Source organism: Cygnus atratus, chromosome 2 (assembly GCF_013377495.2).
Source record: "Cygnus atratus isolate AKBS03 ecotype Queensland, Australia chromosome 2, CAtr_DNAZoo_HiC_assembly, whole genome shotgun sequence".
In the NCBI taxonomy this organism is placed as follows: Eukaryota; Metazoa; Chordata; class Aves; order Anseriformes; family Anatidae; genus Cygnus; species Cygnus atratus.
The window spans coordinates 74,353,838-74,368,298 of NC_066363.1; the positions used below are offsets into that span (position 1 = coordinate 74,353,838).

The 14,461-nt window shown below is 37.7% G+C and overlaps 1 protein-coding gene across 2 annotated transcripts in view; it reads right to left on the bottom strand.

The window, feature by feature from the left end:
• Positions 1–14,461, bottom strand: part of CDH12 (cadherin 12) — a 157,251-nt gene that overhangs the window by 19,197 nt on the left and 123,593 nt on the right. For both annotated transcript variants that reach the window (XM_035561663.1, XM_035561662.1), the window contains one exon: positions 13,412–13,665. In XM_035561663.1, the coding sequence (XP_035417556.1) occupies positions 13,412–13,665 (254 nt within the window). The remainder of the gene's footprint in view (positions 1–13,411; positions 13,666–14,461) is intronic.

The following is a 14,461-nucleotide window of genomic DNA, read 5'->3' on the forward strand; positions in this document are numbered from 1 at the left end:
ACCATGAATAAAAGATCTGGACAGCTGTCCTGCTGCTGCTACAGAAATGTGTGACAACAGGTCACACCCAGGAGGGATGGGAGGTGGCAGTATGCTAAGGAATCTCTGGGAACCAACACCTGGGGCGTGTTCTCTGGTCCTAAAAATGAAGAAGGGAAGACTTCCCTGCTCAGCAGAGATGGCCTTGGGAACCGTGGGGTCCAGTCTAACCAGAATAGTGAGTGTGAGAAGAGCACTTACAAAGATGCAGTCTACATCCTTTGTCACTGATTATATAATAAGCAGGGAAGGGAAGCATGGATCATGACCCTTGAGATGAAAACATCTGAAGGAGTATTCAACTGGAACTGGCATGAAAAAGGAAAGGAATCATCCAACTCTGTGAACAATGACACATTTAACATTTAATTACTGGCTTTTCCTTTTAGTTTACTGTTCAACAAATAAGGAACAGTAATTTCAACCAGCCTTCTAAAAGAAGAAAAGAAAAAAGAAAAAAAAAAAAGGAGGGAGACATTCCAATAACTTTTATATTTGTCTCTTGGTTGTCCTATGTCATCCATGCTGTTCATCAGTATGAATTGTCTTGTCTGTATTTCCATTTCTGTTGTGAAACTGTTGCTTAAGAGTACCCAAGATAGTGGATCTAAGAAAACCCAAACCATGAATTTTCTATGTATACTCCAAATGGTTTGGATGCTAACCCCAGTTTCAAAAGCATCTTATTACTACAGCTACAGCATGCCAAACCCAAGCAATGGAATGAAGCATTTTAGATGTTAGAAAATTCCTGATGCGAAGTGTCACTTCTAAGAGAAACTATGTTTTCAATTATGCTTTTTCCAAACCGTATTTTTTTCCAACTTCAAGTACGCACTTAATGCCTTTCCTTGTAACTGAATCATATTGGAAGGAGCAAAGCTCTTTTCTTTCACTTTCTGACTGGTTGGGCTCTTTTTAATAATAATTCCAATGAGGTTTCTCTTCTCTTGGGTCACCAGTCCTTTCTGTTTCTCCTCCAGCCACTGCATCATTGCCCAGCCACGCTGGAAAGCCCTTACAGCCAGTGGAAGAAAGAAGAGGTGTTTGCAGATCTCAGATGGGCTAAGGCAGCTCTGAGATTTCCTGTGGCTCCCTGCAGGCACCTGAGGCAGCAGGTCTTGATTTAGGGAAAACATCTGAGTAAGGGAAAGATGACTTTCTCATTCCAGACTTTTTCGTTAGCCTTAAACTGGTTTGTGTAGTATTGCCCACTTGAGAGGTTTTTGTTTTGACCACTTTGAGAGAATTGCTGCTGAAAGTTCTGTTGCTATGGAGCAAATCAGCAATATGTATTAAATGTTAATATAAACAAATAAGCTACTCTGGACTATGAATCTTAAGGGATAAAGGAATGAAAGAATTTACAGAAACACGGGCCTTTTTTGTTTAGTGGAGGAAGATCATGGGAATAAACGGGAACAACAACAACAAAAAGACAAAGTTAATGCTGATTTTCAAAGGCGAGAAGGATAACTGTCCTGGTAATTTCTCTCCAGTAACTGAAGGCTACATTTTGCGTCATATACAATAACAGATCTATAGGCCTAGATCCTCGGATGTAACTAATAATGTAACTTCATGCGTAATGGGTATTTCCTGGAAAATTCCTGATTTATTTTGTGACAAATAACCTAGGTGATAGAGATGCTTTATAACAATATCTTAACTTGTAAGAGAGTTCATCTCACATTTTGCTGGTGTAAAGCACATTCCTTACTCTGGTACATAAAGAGTTAGAACACTGATTTTTGGGAGAGTAATGTTGCAAAGAAAGTTAAGGGATGACAATCGGCTGTAATGTGATAGATCTCTATTTGTGCATGTGACCTTAGATTGTTTAAACAGAGCTACCTGTAATTTTTCTTAAAATATTTAACTGTGGGTAAATGAAATTCAGATTTCATGCCAACTTGGGACACTTAAATAACACCCATCATATTAGAAATAATATATGGGAACCTAAAAACATTAGAAACATAAACAGAAGCCAGTAAGAATTGAGAGCACTTAGGATTTACTATTATTATTATTTTAATTTTAATTTTAATTTTAATTTTAATTTTAATTTTAATTTTAATTTTAATTTCAATTAAATAGATGAAAGGAACATGTAAAAAAAAGGCAAAAAGGAGTGAGGAACCAGAAGAATGCAAATGAGACTTCAGGTGTGATTTGATTACCAGAAAGTCCAAAGGAATTTTCATCCATAGCAGATTCATGTACTGTGGCTGGAAATTAATAGATCTCTGCATATAACTAGCTGTCAGGGAAATGGCAGCTCTACAACAGATTTTGGGCATCACATCACCAGATAGATAACAACAAATCAGAGAGAGCTTATAGAAGATGAAGAAAAACTGTCTTGGGTCTAGGCAACCTGAATTATAAGGAAAGATTAAAAGAACTAAAATATGTTTAGCTTGGATAAGAGATGACAAAAGGAAGAAATGATAATGGTCTACAGATAGCTGAAGGGCTTAAACACCAAGAAAGGAAAGGTATTATTCTGTTCGGCACAGAGGAGTGGAAGGGTGAAATTAAGAAAGGAAAAATGTATGTTATGCAGCAAAATCTTTCTGGCGGTGATGTATATTATGCTGTACAAAAAAGATATGGTATGAGTTCTGTCACTTGGCACCACAAAGCTAAGCTGGGTAAAGTAATGGAGACTGTATATTAAGGGAAATTTGTAGAAAGGTGGACTGTATAATCCCATTAGTCCCTGTAATAGTGAAGTCTGTGACACGTAACAAGGAAAACTATCTTCACGCTAAACATAGTTACAAATCCACTCTAAGGCGCAGTTCCAAATATTTAAAATATAAACATACAATTTTTTTAAGATTGCAGCTATTAAAAAGTATAGAAACAGAAAATCACTACGACAATGAGAAACAAGACATTTGGAGCTCAAGTCAAGCCTGAAAGAAATTAAAATATTAGAGCATGTAATATGTTGAAGTGTACAAACAAGTTTGTGTCCTCCAAACTCCTGTTCTGTCACTGAAACTTCCTTGCTGCAACTCCTAAAATGAGTTATCATTGTGTAAATATAAAAACATCACATCGCCATATGTACATACACATTTGAAACACTGTCAGTTCTTTATTGCCCTGCCGATCTCTGCTATTCTCAAATGTAAATGCTGATCTCTTCAGCTCCTGACAGCTGATCACTGGAAGCATCTGTCTTTGCAGTCAAGACTGAGGAGTGATTGCCATAATTTTGCTAAAGGTACAATCAAGCATTTTTAAAGCAAGTCCTCTCTAGACTATGCATACTTAGAGAGAAGCCATAAAGTTAAAAAATATTTAGATGTAACAAAACATTTAATTCTCTTGTGCTAAATGATAGTCATCTGAGTTATCTGTTTTTAGGGCTGAATAGGAGAGTTAGATTTCCCAACCGTTTCTCAGGGCAGCAGCACTGAATCAATCAATACTAAGTTACTTTATATTCTTTTTCATGCTGTCATTTGATTTAAAGCTTACCCTTGATTCTGAGCCTTGTGGTTTTCTATTAACTTAAAAATGCTGTCTCACAAAGTTTTACAAGTGCCGTAATGGTAAATATCCTCTTTTTCTCTTCTCTGCAACGTGATAATATAAAATAAGATGTAATGCCACTACTTGCCTAACGGTAGTGGACAACAGTCTTTGCATCTCGTTCATGTTGTCCTGTGTTAATACAACCACAAGGTTGTTCTCATATATTTTCAAGTGTCCTTTACAAGGTACAACCCATCAACTGTGGTGCTTTATGCGTACAAAGTACTATATACATAAAGATTAGATATATTTAATAACATAAAAATACTTGTTATTAGCTTAAACTCTGTTAATATTAAGATTTAAAAAAAAAATAAATTGCTTAATATAATGAAAAGATATAGGATCTTTGGTGCAGAAACTGCAGTCTTAATAGTCTGGTTTTAATTTTGTTATTTTGTTTAGAAGTAAATCCAGTCAAACTTATTTACTGTGACAAAAAAAAAATAATCTGATATATTCATAGTCCGTAAGCGTTATTAGAAAAGCCTAATGTTAATAACAGCAAAATAACATCTGAAATCTTGCTGTAAATTTTTCCTGTCATTAACCAAAAAATGTAGAGGACGTGATAATGTTCCAAAGTGGTAGATGCTGTTCTGCAAGGTTGCCTTTTTTTGTTTATTTGTTTAAATAATTTATTAAGCCATCTCCATTAATGGGAGCAGAAGCTCTCTCTACCTTTGCTGAACACTGCTTCAGGCATTAGCATTCTTCAGAATGCTGCTAAGGCATTAGAGGTTAATCCAAAGGAAGCGCTGACTGCTGTACTATCAGGTCTTACCCTTTGGGCAATCTCCCAGGTACCAGCCAGATCCCAGAAGAAAGAACCACAGCCATGCAGATACCCCACATCAGACCATCAGGAACTTGTACAGCCTGGGAGGAGCAAACCCTTCTTCTCAGATCGTCCCATGCCCATCATCCTTATGTCTTTTACATTGCAGGAGATCTTCCACATGAAAAATAACATGGTTTGGGTCTTCTGCATACTGCATGGTTGGGTTCACAGTCCTTCATATGTAGGTGCATATATCTCTGTGTTTTTAAATCAGGATGAGGGATTAGTGATTTTAGCAGCCACAAGTTTACCTTGTATGGAATGAGTAATATCTGTGCAAATAAATTATATTTTGCTCCTTTGGAGAAAATGGACCATTGTGCAGAATTAATTGACAGGGAAGCAGTGGCTGCATACACACGTACTCTAACAATGGGCCAGAATCTAGCAAGAGAAGCTCTTAAACTTTTCATGAGTCTTATAAATCTTGCATAAGGATTTTCGTAAAACACGCTAGACAATATAGGAAATAAAATGTGCTGCAGCTGAATTATCAGCCCTTCCAAACTGTCAGTTCTGCCTGTTGACAAATTCCAGTGCTTCCTGCCCCTTCTCTATTTAAAGATTTTGTTCATATGCTTATCAAACCCTGCAGTCAGCTCCATCTTCTGCTTTGCATTTCTCATTATGAGCTGAGTATCTTATCAAAAGCCATTGTCAGTTCAGAAATTGCATTGTTTTTATTCAGTTTTAACATCATTTTTGCTGCCTCATTGAGCAAGCAGAACTGCAGGACAGCCCAGCGGAGTGGGAGCTTTGTCCTGCAATTTACTTAAGCCTCAGCTGTTTGGAGGAGGAGGGACATGGCAGGAACATGGAGCAGCAGGAGGCACGTTGGGTTTAACCTCTTCACTCCAGGCTGAATGGTTAATACTGCTGAGGTGGGAAAGCAGAACAGCACTTTCTCTACTGGCACCACAAATTATAGGTTCTGAGCACCATTTCACCCTGATTTTGAGAGGTGCACATTTGTTCCCTGTGGTGCTGCCCCTGGTCTGTGCTCTGCTGCTCTACCACCCAAGGGCTGGAAGGGGCTTCTCACACCTGGTGCTGTGTTTGGTGGGGAAAGGGCATGCTGGGGTGGGCATCTGGATGCATCTCCAAACCTCTATCGACGGGCAGAGGGAATACAGAAAGATGGGGAGCAAACGAGGCTAAAAGGACCTCCCTGCCCCAAAACCCTAAAAAAGCTGAGAAGGGGCAGAAGGATGTGGATTAGTCCCTCAGATGTTCAGAAGTTAACGCTTCATTTTGCACTTGGGTGCATGCGACCCAAACACCAGGGGGTAAGACTGAGAAGCAAAGCTGTGTTATGTTGCCTGGGTCCCTTGCCTCACCTGAAACATTTGTCTTTTGGTAAGGTACAAAGGCAAGAAGTGGCACTGCCACTGTAGAGGAATGCAAGCCTAGCAGCATAAATTCAACAGGAATAATCTTTGCTTTGCTTTTGCATCATGTAAATATTAGATCTGCTCTGTATCTTTTGGATACCAAAATCTGAATAAATCTTTCTGTTACATATATACATATATATATAAAGCAGAAGCAAAATGCTGATGCTGAGACAGTCGAAGGAAAAACACAAAACAGAGTCATGCTGACTCCAGAGGAAACTGCAACACACAGTGGAGGATAGCTGGGACTGACTGGGGCTGTCAGCTGATCTGCAAGAGACAGCACGCAGTGCAGTCAGGAACTGGATGGAGGCTGCCTTGTTGCTTCGAGCCTGGTTTGGTGAAGCACTAATAAAGTAAGGGATTACTCAGGATTATTCTGCCACCCCTTCCTTTATTCTTTCTCCTGCTCAGTCCTCTGCACATGTAAAGGAACCCACAATCCAGAGAGAACAGTATCATTATGGTGTCACTTTTTCAAAGGTTTTATGAATTTCATGAGGGTCCCAGGCAGACAGTGCTGGGTAAGGCAAGCACCTCCTTACTCCCCTGTGGACTGATGGCCTTTACATGAGCCACATCAGGTCCCATCAATTGCATCTAGAATTGGTTCTGCCCTCCTCCCGCTTGAGCTGGATTTTTTGCACTGTGTTTCCTCCACAGCATATGTTTTTGAGTTTTACTGCCTAAATTGATCCATTATGATAAATCTGAAGATTTAATATTTACATAAATGCTGACAGCATTTCTTTTCTGTTTGGCCATATTGAACTTCTGTATTGTATTTAAATTATATTTGCTCTTTTCACATCCCACTATCTGAGATGATCCTATGCCATTATTTGCCACACTGTCTTTTCCAGCTTAGAAAAGGTGGAAGCATCTGAGATCTGTCTGCATCTACAGTCAGGATGTGACTGAACTTTCCACACACATAAATCCCAAAATGTGCATCTCAGAAAGAAAACTGTGGTTTAAACTTAATGAGCCTGAAAGGAAATAAATGACCAAATACATAAGAAACTCATGCTCAAACACAATACGTATTTAATCATAGCAATAATCTTGAGCATTATAGGACAGGAAAATAGAGCTAATATTTACAAATAGAGCTAAAGGAGAAATTCAGATTGAAAGGACTTGGAACCTGCCTACATTTCAGTAGTTAAAATAGCTATTGTTTTGGAAAGAGGTGTCAGATCAGTAATTAAAAATGCTGGCAATCTTCATTTTGTATTAGGAATAAGGTTTAAGGTTTGACTTTGTGTAAAACTGTTCAGGATAACCAGCCAACGCTCTTCCCTGGAGCATTTAAGTTTTTTTTAGGTCTTGGTGTGAGGCCTGACTCTTCATAATTTTCTCAGTGTCAAGCCATGAGAGGTTCATAGCTTGAGGTGACATGGCTGCAACCATTCAACCTCTGTTTTAATCTCACAGTTGCTTTTTAGAATGCTTGATAAATCCATTGCTGGGGAAATTTGGAGTAAGAGCTGTGGATCAAAATTAGGAAGGCTGTTATTTGAGCTGAAGTAAAATGACAGTGTGTGCCTCTGGGATGTGAACTGGCTTTGTAAAATCACATCACCAGGTGGTACAAGTGCTGTGAAGAAAATCAGAGTTATTATGGTCATATTGCTCCTTTTCTCTCCCTCTGGCTTATTAGCTATTCTCAATTTATTTAAAATTTTTTCCTGCCAAGTTCTTTTTTTTTCTGCCTTGAAGATGAATTCACTTTTCTTTATTTTCAGCATTCAATTCTTTCTCAAACAGGTTAATCACTGAAAGCAGTAGTGCTTAAACTTCTTGGAGCTACACATACTTTTAGTTCCAAACTCCTGACTGACATTCAGTAACTTAATATAATTGCAACTGAAGATCACTTACTGTTCTTTGCAGGCATCAGTAAATTAGGAAATTACTAACTATAAGTAAAGGTTACTGGCCTTTCTCAGTTTTAAACCTTGTTTTGAGTTGCTTTTGACTTGCTGGACCTCGGAAATAAAATTTCAAGCTGCAACTACTTCCAGAAGTAGATCTAGGAAAAAATATGCATGTCAAAAGAATCCTAGCAATATTCTATTTGGAAACGTCCAACTTCCCTCTAGCACAAACTTTATGACTTGTGACAGAAAACATTCACCTTTGCTCTGTGTTCCCACCAGTTTTGTGAAAACCCACACAGATTGCAGAATTAGTCTGTATGTGCTCTAAAATGACAAGATAGTGTTTTTCAGCAAAAGTCTCTGTCTGTTCCCAGTGAAGATGCTGTAACATCACACGGGGTCAAGTGAGCGACAACGTGTTTAGCACCCTGAGTGCTGCCTGAGCCAAATGACACCGGGAATTAGGGAGGCTGACGAGGAAAGAGCAAATACGTCAGCCTTCCCTTGAGATTCAGGGAAAATGTTGGGACAGAAACCCTGTCTCTAGAGATGTAGAAACAAGATCAAAGTAACAGGAACAAAGAGAAAGAATACATCAAGCCACTGAGATCAAAAAAGATGTCTGTCATTGGCACAGGAAACGAAGAGAGTAGAGTGGGATGCTAATGAAGCTAATGGGATTTGGTACAGGAGGAAAAAGGCAGAAACTAACTGTGGGAGAGATAAAGATGGACTGTGAAATAGGAGACTGGTAGAAGACTGGCAGAGCACAGGAGATACAGGAAAACAGTAGGAGGATTGAAAATGATAGTGAGGGATCTGGAGCAGGAGCTGAGAAGCATTGGTGCAGGAATTTGAATTGGTTAGACTGGATAAATTAAAACTTGGAATAGAGAGCTCTTAAAAGTAGTTGAGGAGCCTGGGACTTCAAACAAAGTAAAAGGATGGAGTAGAGCTAGAGTGGTGACAGAAACACATGGGGGGGACAGAGCACAGAAAGTGCAGAACTCAACAGAGACACTAAAAATGAACCAAAATTCCTGAGTCCCGTCATCGTTTGTGTGCAATACCAATTGGCAAAGTCCCTTTATAGCACACCATACTTCATACCATACAGACAGAAATAGTTCTCTCTTAATCTGTTATTAAATGAAGAGGCTGGGGGTGCTGGAACTAGACTTTCCAATCTTTCTATGTATGTATGTATGTAACTATAAGAGACATTTTGATGTCATGGGATGGGATTTTTCTTTTTGAAGAAACAGCAGAGTAAAAAGCGTACACACACACACACACACACACAGAGTCAGAATAATTATGGGATTAGAAGGTCAAGTATCCTGTGACATATGTAACTAGTTCATCTTGCTTGTGTTTGTACATTATGATAAAGAGTTTAAGATTCAGGAAGAAACCTATTAATGTATTTTCTTAGTCTTTACTTGACAAAGTATTGCACTGGGAAATCAGACTCTAACCATAAAAATTTCTGGACCACAGTGACCTAGTTCAGAAAATAAGTAAGGTTTTTCCTTTGGAAGCTCATGCTGGGAATATAGTCTTGTCCCCATGATACTGAGGGCAAGACTGACCTGTGGCTAGTACACAATTTATTTATTTTTTAATATCACAGCTTCATGACTCTAGACTTGGACAGGATAATGCACAGTCCCCACAGCTTTTCTGCTTTCAGTGGTTCTTGTTTATAAAGCAAAGCTCCTGAGTCAAGCAGAGATCTGAAGGGCAGTGTTGTGGCACAGAATGTGAAACTCATTGTAATTGGAGTCATATCTGGGGCTCACATAAGGGGCAAAAATCCTTTCACGCTTTATGGCAGAAGATCAGCTCCTAGGAAACCTGACAACTTCAAAGGTGTTGGTGCGAAGTTGCTGAACTTCACACACAATGTTAGATAAAGTTCACTATTCTAGACAACACTGCATATAACTCCATTTTTGCCATCCATTTGTACTTGTTATTTAGATAGCTATTTCTAGCATTAGTAAAGTATAGGTGCATGTAGAAGTGATTTTTAGAAAGCCTTAAAATCCCTTGCACCAGAAGTAATGAATTTTAAAACATTTGTATATTTATAAATAACGTACATTGCCATGAGTACTTCAACACCGTTTTTGTTTTATTTATTTATTTATTTATTTATTTATTTTACTTCTAGACAGCTTGTAACCATCATAAACAAGAGGAGTCTGAGAGGAACATAAGATCGTTCATGTACTTTCAGAAGTACATTGGGATTGTTGATGGCTACAAAGTGCATGGGACTTCATCTTAACATTTGTGCAGAGCATTTCTTGCAGCACTATGGAAAAAATAGGAATGGACAAAATAGCTCTCCTGAGATACATAAACTCCAAATTTAACACCACTTGAAAATCACGTGCAGTGAGGTAATGTTCCAAAACAGCTTCAAAGCCAGTCACCCTTGCAGGTGTTGAATACCTGCAGCCCCTTTTCTCCATGTTTAATTTCCTGTTTTTTAATGAATGTGCACTCTGTGCCCTTTCATTTCAACATCTCTAACAAAAACCATTCCACGAAACAAACTTTTTAAAATTCCTGACCTCTCCTTATAACTGGATTCCACTTACAGGAGGAAAGAGAAAAAGAATATAAACCTCAATGTTTTTAATGGCTTCCAGCTAAATACTTTCCTTTTACTAACAGCTGAACCCAGCCTTCACTCTTAGCTGTTATCTCCCCCTTCCTCATATGTCTAAACCATATGTCCAAACTAATTCTATGTCTAGCATAATAGAGCTAAAGTTTCTGTCTGGTGACATGGATTAAGTTGCTGTGACTAGTGCTTTCACGTGAGCTGTTCTAGCCTGCTTTGTTGCCCAGAATTTTGCCTTCTATTGCATACAGTTCAGATTGATCTTTTATCCCAGTCTCTATTGTTTGGCAGGTTGTTGGTTTTGTTGTTCTTATTTTAATGGGCATTTTAATGTCAAAACTGCTGTAGGAAAATATTTCAGAGAAAATGTAGTAAAATATTTTTATAATAATATATATTAATAAAATATATAATATAAATAATATATTAATATATATTATATATTAATATATATTATATAATTATTATATATTAATATAATATATTATAAAATAAAAAATATAAAATAAAAAAATATAAAATAAAAAATATTTCAGAGAAAATTAGTAGAGAAATTGTTCCACACAGAAAATGGTATGTGCTGTTGCCTCAGAGGACATTACTTGCTTTTTCATGTCTGCTGAGAGGGCATATTTACTTAGAAGATGTTCAGACTCCTACTTTAAAACATGATAAAAATGATGGAGCCATTCTTTACATCTATGAGGCAATCTACATTTTAAACAGCTGAAAGCATAATTGCTCAAGATACATTTAAAAGTTGTAATCACATGCAAGGCTTTTGAAGAAATTTATGCTTTTCTAACTTCTGGTCACTGACTCCAGTTAGAGGATATAAAGCTCATGGAATATTGATCGCTAATACATCAGTAACTAATAATTGCATATAACTACTTTTTTTTTTTTTTTTTTTTTGGTCAGCATTTAAATACGGGTAGGTTCTTCCAGGGCATGATTTAATGTGTTAAATTAGCAAAAAGATTATCACTGAATTCAAACAGCAGGAGATCAAGCTGAATATGGAGAATCAAATCTATCAGATAAATGAGAGCTAAGGAAGAGATTTCATGAGTGAACTATGAAAATTTATAGAAATAAGTGATCTTACAAAGCTGGACAAGAGAGCTGCATTGCGAGGTTTGCAGATTAATCTTAGCAGCATGTCAGCTGGCTTACTGGAACAAATCCCTGCCCTTAAAGCAAAGCACCTTCAAAGTCCATTGAATTCAATGTATGGCTTACTTCTGGGTAAGAATGGGTACCTCTAAGAAGTCTCTAATATCTAACACAGTTCATGTTTTTCACTCATGAACCAGCAGAATCAATTGTTAAAAAGTAACCCTGGGAGCACTTCCGTAGTTTGTCAGTGCTCATGGTCAGCAAGTAGAGCAGTGAGCCTGAAATGCATGAGTATTTTATAATATTCCTGGTCTTTTAACTGTAGATGAGAATTTGAATGATTTCAGGGTTAAAAAATGCAGTCATGGACACCTCCAAATGGCTTAGGATTTAGTATTAATGAAATCTGTGTATGGAGAAACCACCTTGTAGTTGCAGATGTAGACTCGGTAGCTAAAGTGCTTGATGCTCCTAGCAGGACTTGTAAGATAAAAAACTTCCACTGAGGAGTGGTTATATATTTAAATGATTCTGCTGTCATATGAAAAAAATACAATATGATTAAAGGGCTTGCTATTTGATTGCAAAAGACAATATAGTTTTCATCAGAATAATGTCTTCATGGAGGCTATTTTCATAGTTTAACACCAGGGAAAAAGGCTCCCACTGAAGTCTTTGTTGGTGAATGTTTTAATCCTTTGTCAAGGCAGGAATGTGTCACAGCTCCATGACCAAATACTCTTCTGTATTAGAAAATAATGAAGGATGTATTTTTTTTAAAAAGTGAAGCAAACAACATTAGTAAGATTTAGGCAACAATTAACTAGGAGATAGACACCCACTCTCATGTGTTAAATTCTTGCATATGAATATGTCATCTAACATACTTACTGTACATTTTGAGAATGTAAATACTGAGTCAACATATGCATAGTTAATAAACATGGATTATGTTAAAAAGTCAAAATTATGTTTGTAATCAATTTATTTGGAATACATACTTTGAATGGTTATATGTATGAATGTACATGCACTTAGTAGCCATGAGTGACATTTCATCATTTTATCATAGTCCCATTTGATAAACATTAACATTTAAAGATTGATTACTTCCATTATGTCTGTAATATTGCTCTTTACAGTCTGGGACTAAAAATATTTCCTGAAGTCAGGTAAATTCAGCATGGATTGGTACTGGAAATATGTGTAATGACTCCCTACATCTTACACCATATTTGCACAGGAGCTTCTTTATTGGTACATAACTCTGGTTCACTTTACGGTTTCTAATGTGGCTGGAAATATGTCAGCAAAGTCAATACATTACATATGCATAACAGCTCCCCTCTACCTTTTATTTCAGAAAATAAGCTATATCAGGAAATGGGGGGTTTTGCTGGTAGGAGTTTACTTGTGCTGAAATCTGCTGAACACAGCCATGTTCATCAGTGGTCACCTCCTCAGCACCTTAGCCAAGAAAGATATAGCACTTATTTATTAAAGCATTTGTTCTTTGCCAGAAGTGAAGACTGAGTGGTTCTTGTGAAAGGGGAAGCACTCACTGTTACTTGTCGAGGCAACATAGACGTAGTACAGACAACCTCCTTTTTCACTACTGTATGTCAGAGCTGCTTTTTTGGAAGTCCCAGACATCAGACAAAACAATCTTTTACTTCCTTAGTCACAGGACACAATCTCTGAAGCCATGTCACTGCATGGTAATGTGTATGATCTTCTGTATGATGACAAGCTGCCAGCATATAATGCATTTTTCCAGATAAACCACCTAAACGAGCATTTCGTTTCAGTATTTTTCAGCAGCAGTTACCTCTTACAGCAACAGACTTGGAACAATTTGCATCTTCTTACTAAGCTCTTTGCCACCTAGTCCGTGTCAGCAGCAGTTTGGGTTGCCTGAAAGTTATTGAAAGAGAAAAAGCTTTCTTACCTAACCGAACTGCTGCCAGCATCGAGGTCTTGTGCTGTCACTGCACCGATAATGGTCCCCACAGGAGTATCCTCATAGACCTCCATCGTGTACATAGGCTTGCTGAAAACTGGAGGTTCATCCATGTCCAACACATTTATCTTCACAGTAGCGGTGTCTTTGAATGGACCCACTGAGTGAAATCGATGGTCAAGATGGAGATTGGAGGCCTCGACTTTGAAGGTGTATGCTTTTTTTGTTTCGAAGTCTAATGGCTGTGGAAAGAACAAAGGCTAAATATAAGATCTGACTAAAAATTAAACATTGCAAAATCACTTTGGTAGAATTTGACATAACTTAAGATGTCTTCAATGTAAACTTCAGCTCCTGAGCTAATCATCTAACCTGGTTTTGCAGTCACTGAAGAGGAATGGACAATTTTAATAAACCTCAAGCTAAGGTGGTTTCTGAAATAGGCCAGATGAATCATGTCCAGGAAACAACTGTTTCTCTGCATTAAAAAAATCAGGATGACTGACATGGATGTAAACAGTTACACTGTAGATGTCTGAAACTAACTGACTGTGGTTCACATCTTGCAAATTAGCTCTGCGCAGGTTAGCCAGAGACTGGCATTCACAACTCCCATGCACAGACAATCAGCCATCTCCAGCTGGTCTAGGTCATTAAACAGAAGGTTTGCACTGCTTTTAGCACAGAAAGATTTCAGAGAACTATGACAATGATAGAAAGGAGCCCAAATGAAAACTCTGATATATACTGGTGGGTCAAACCAAACTTAGGTATGGCTTGCAACATGAATTCAAACCTGATGTGGTTTTCCTATTAAATAGTTATCTTAAGTGAACTGCTATCCACAAGATATATTTGAGCAGCACATATGTTGAAAATGCCAACTTTGACTCTGCCTTCTGATCCTAGGTGTAACTTATAACATCTTGAAAGCATCATAACAGCATTTGTACCTTTCTGATTTCTGATGGAAATTTCTGCAATCAGATTGTTTTCACGTGGGTTTGTGTCAATGTACATCAATTTAGTAACTTTGGT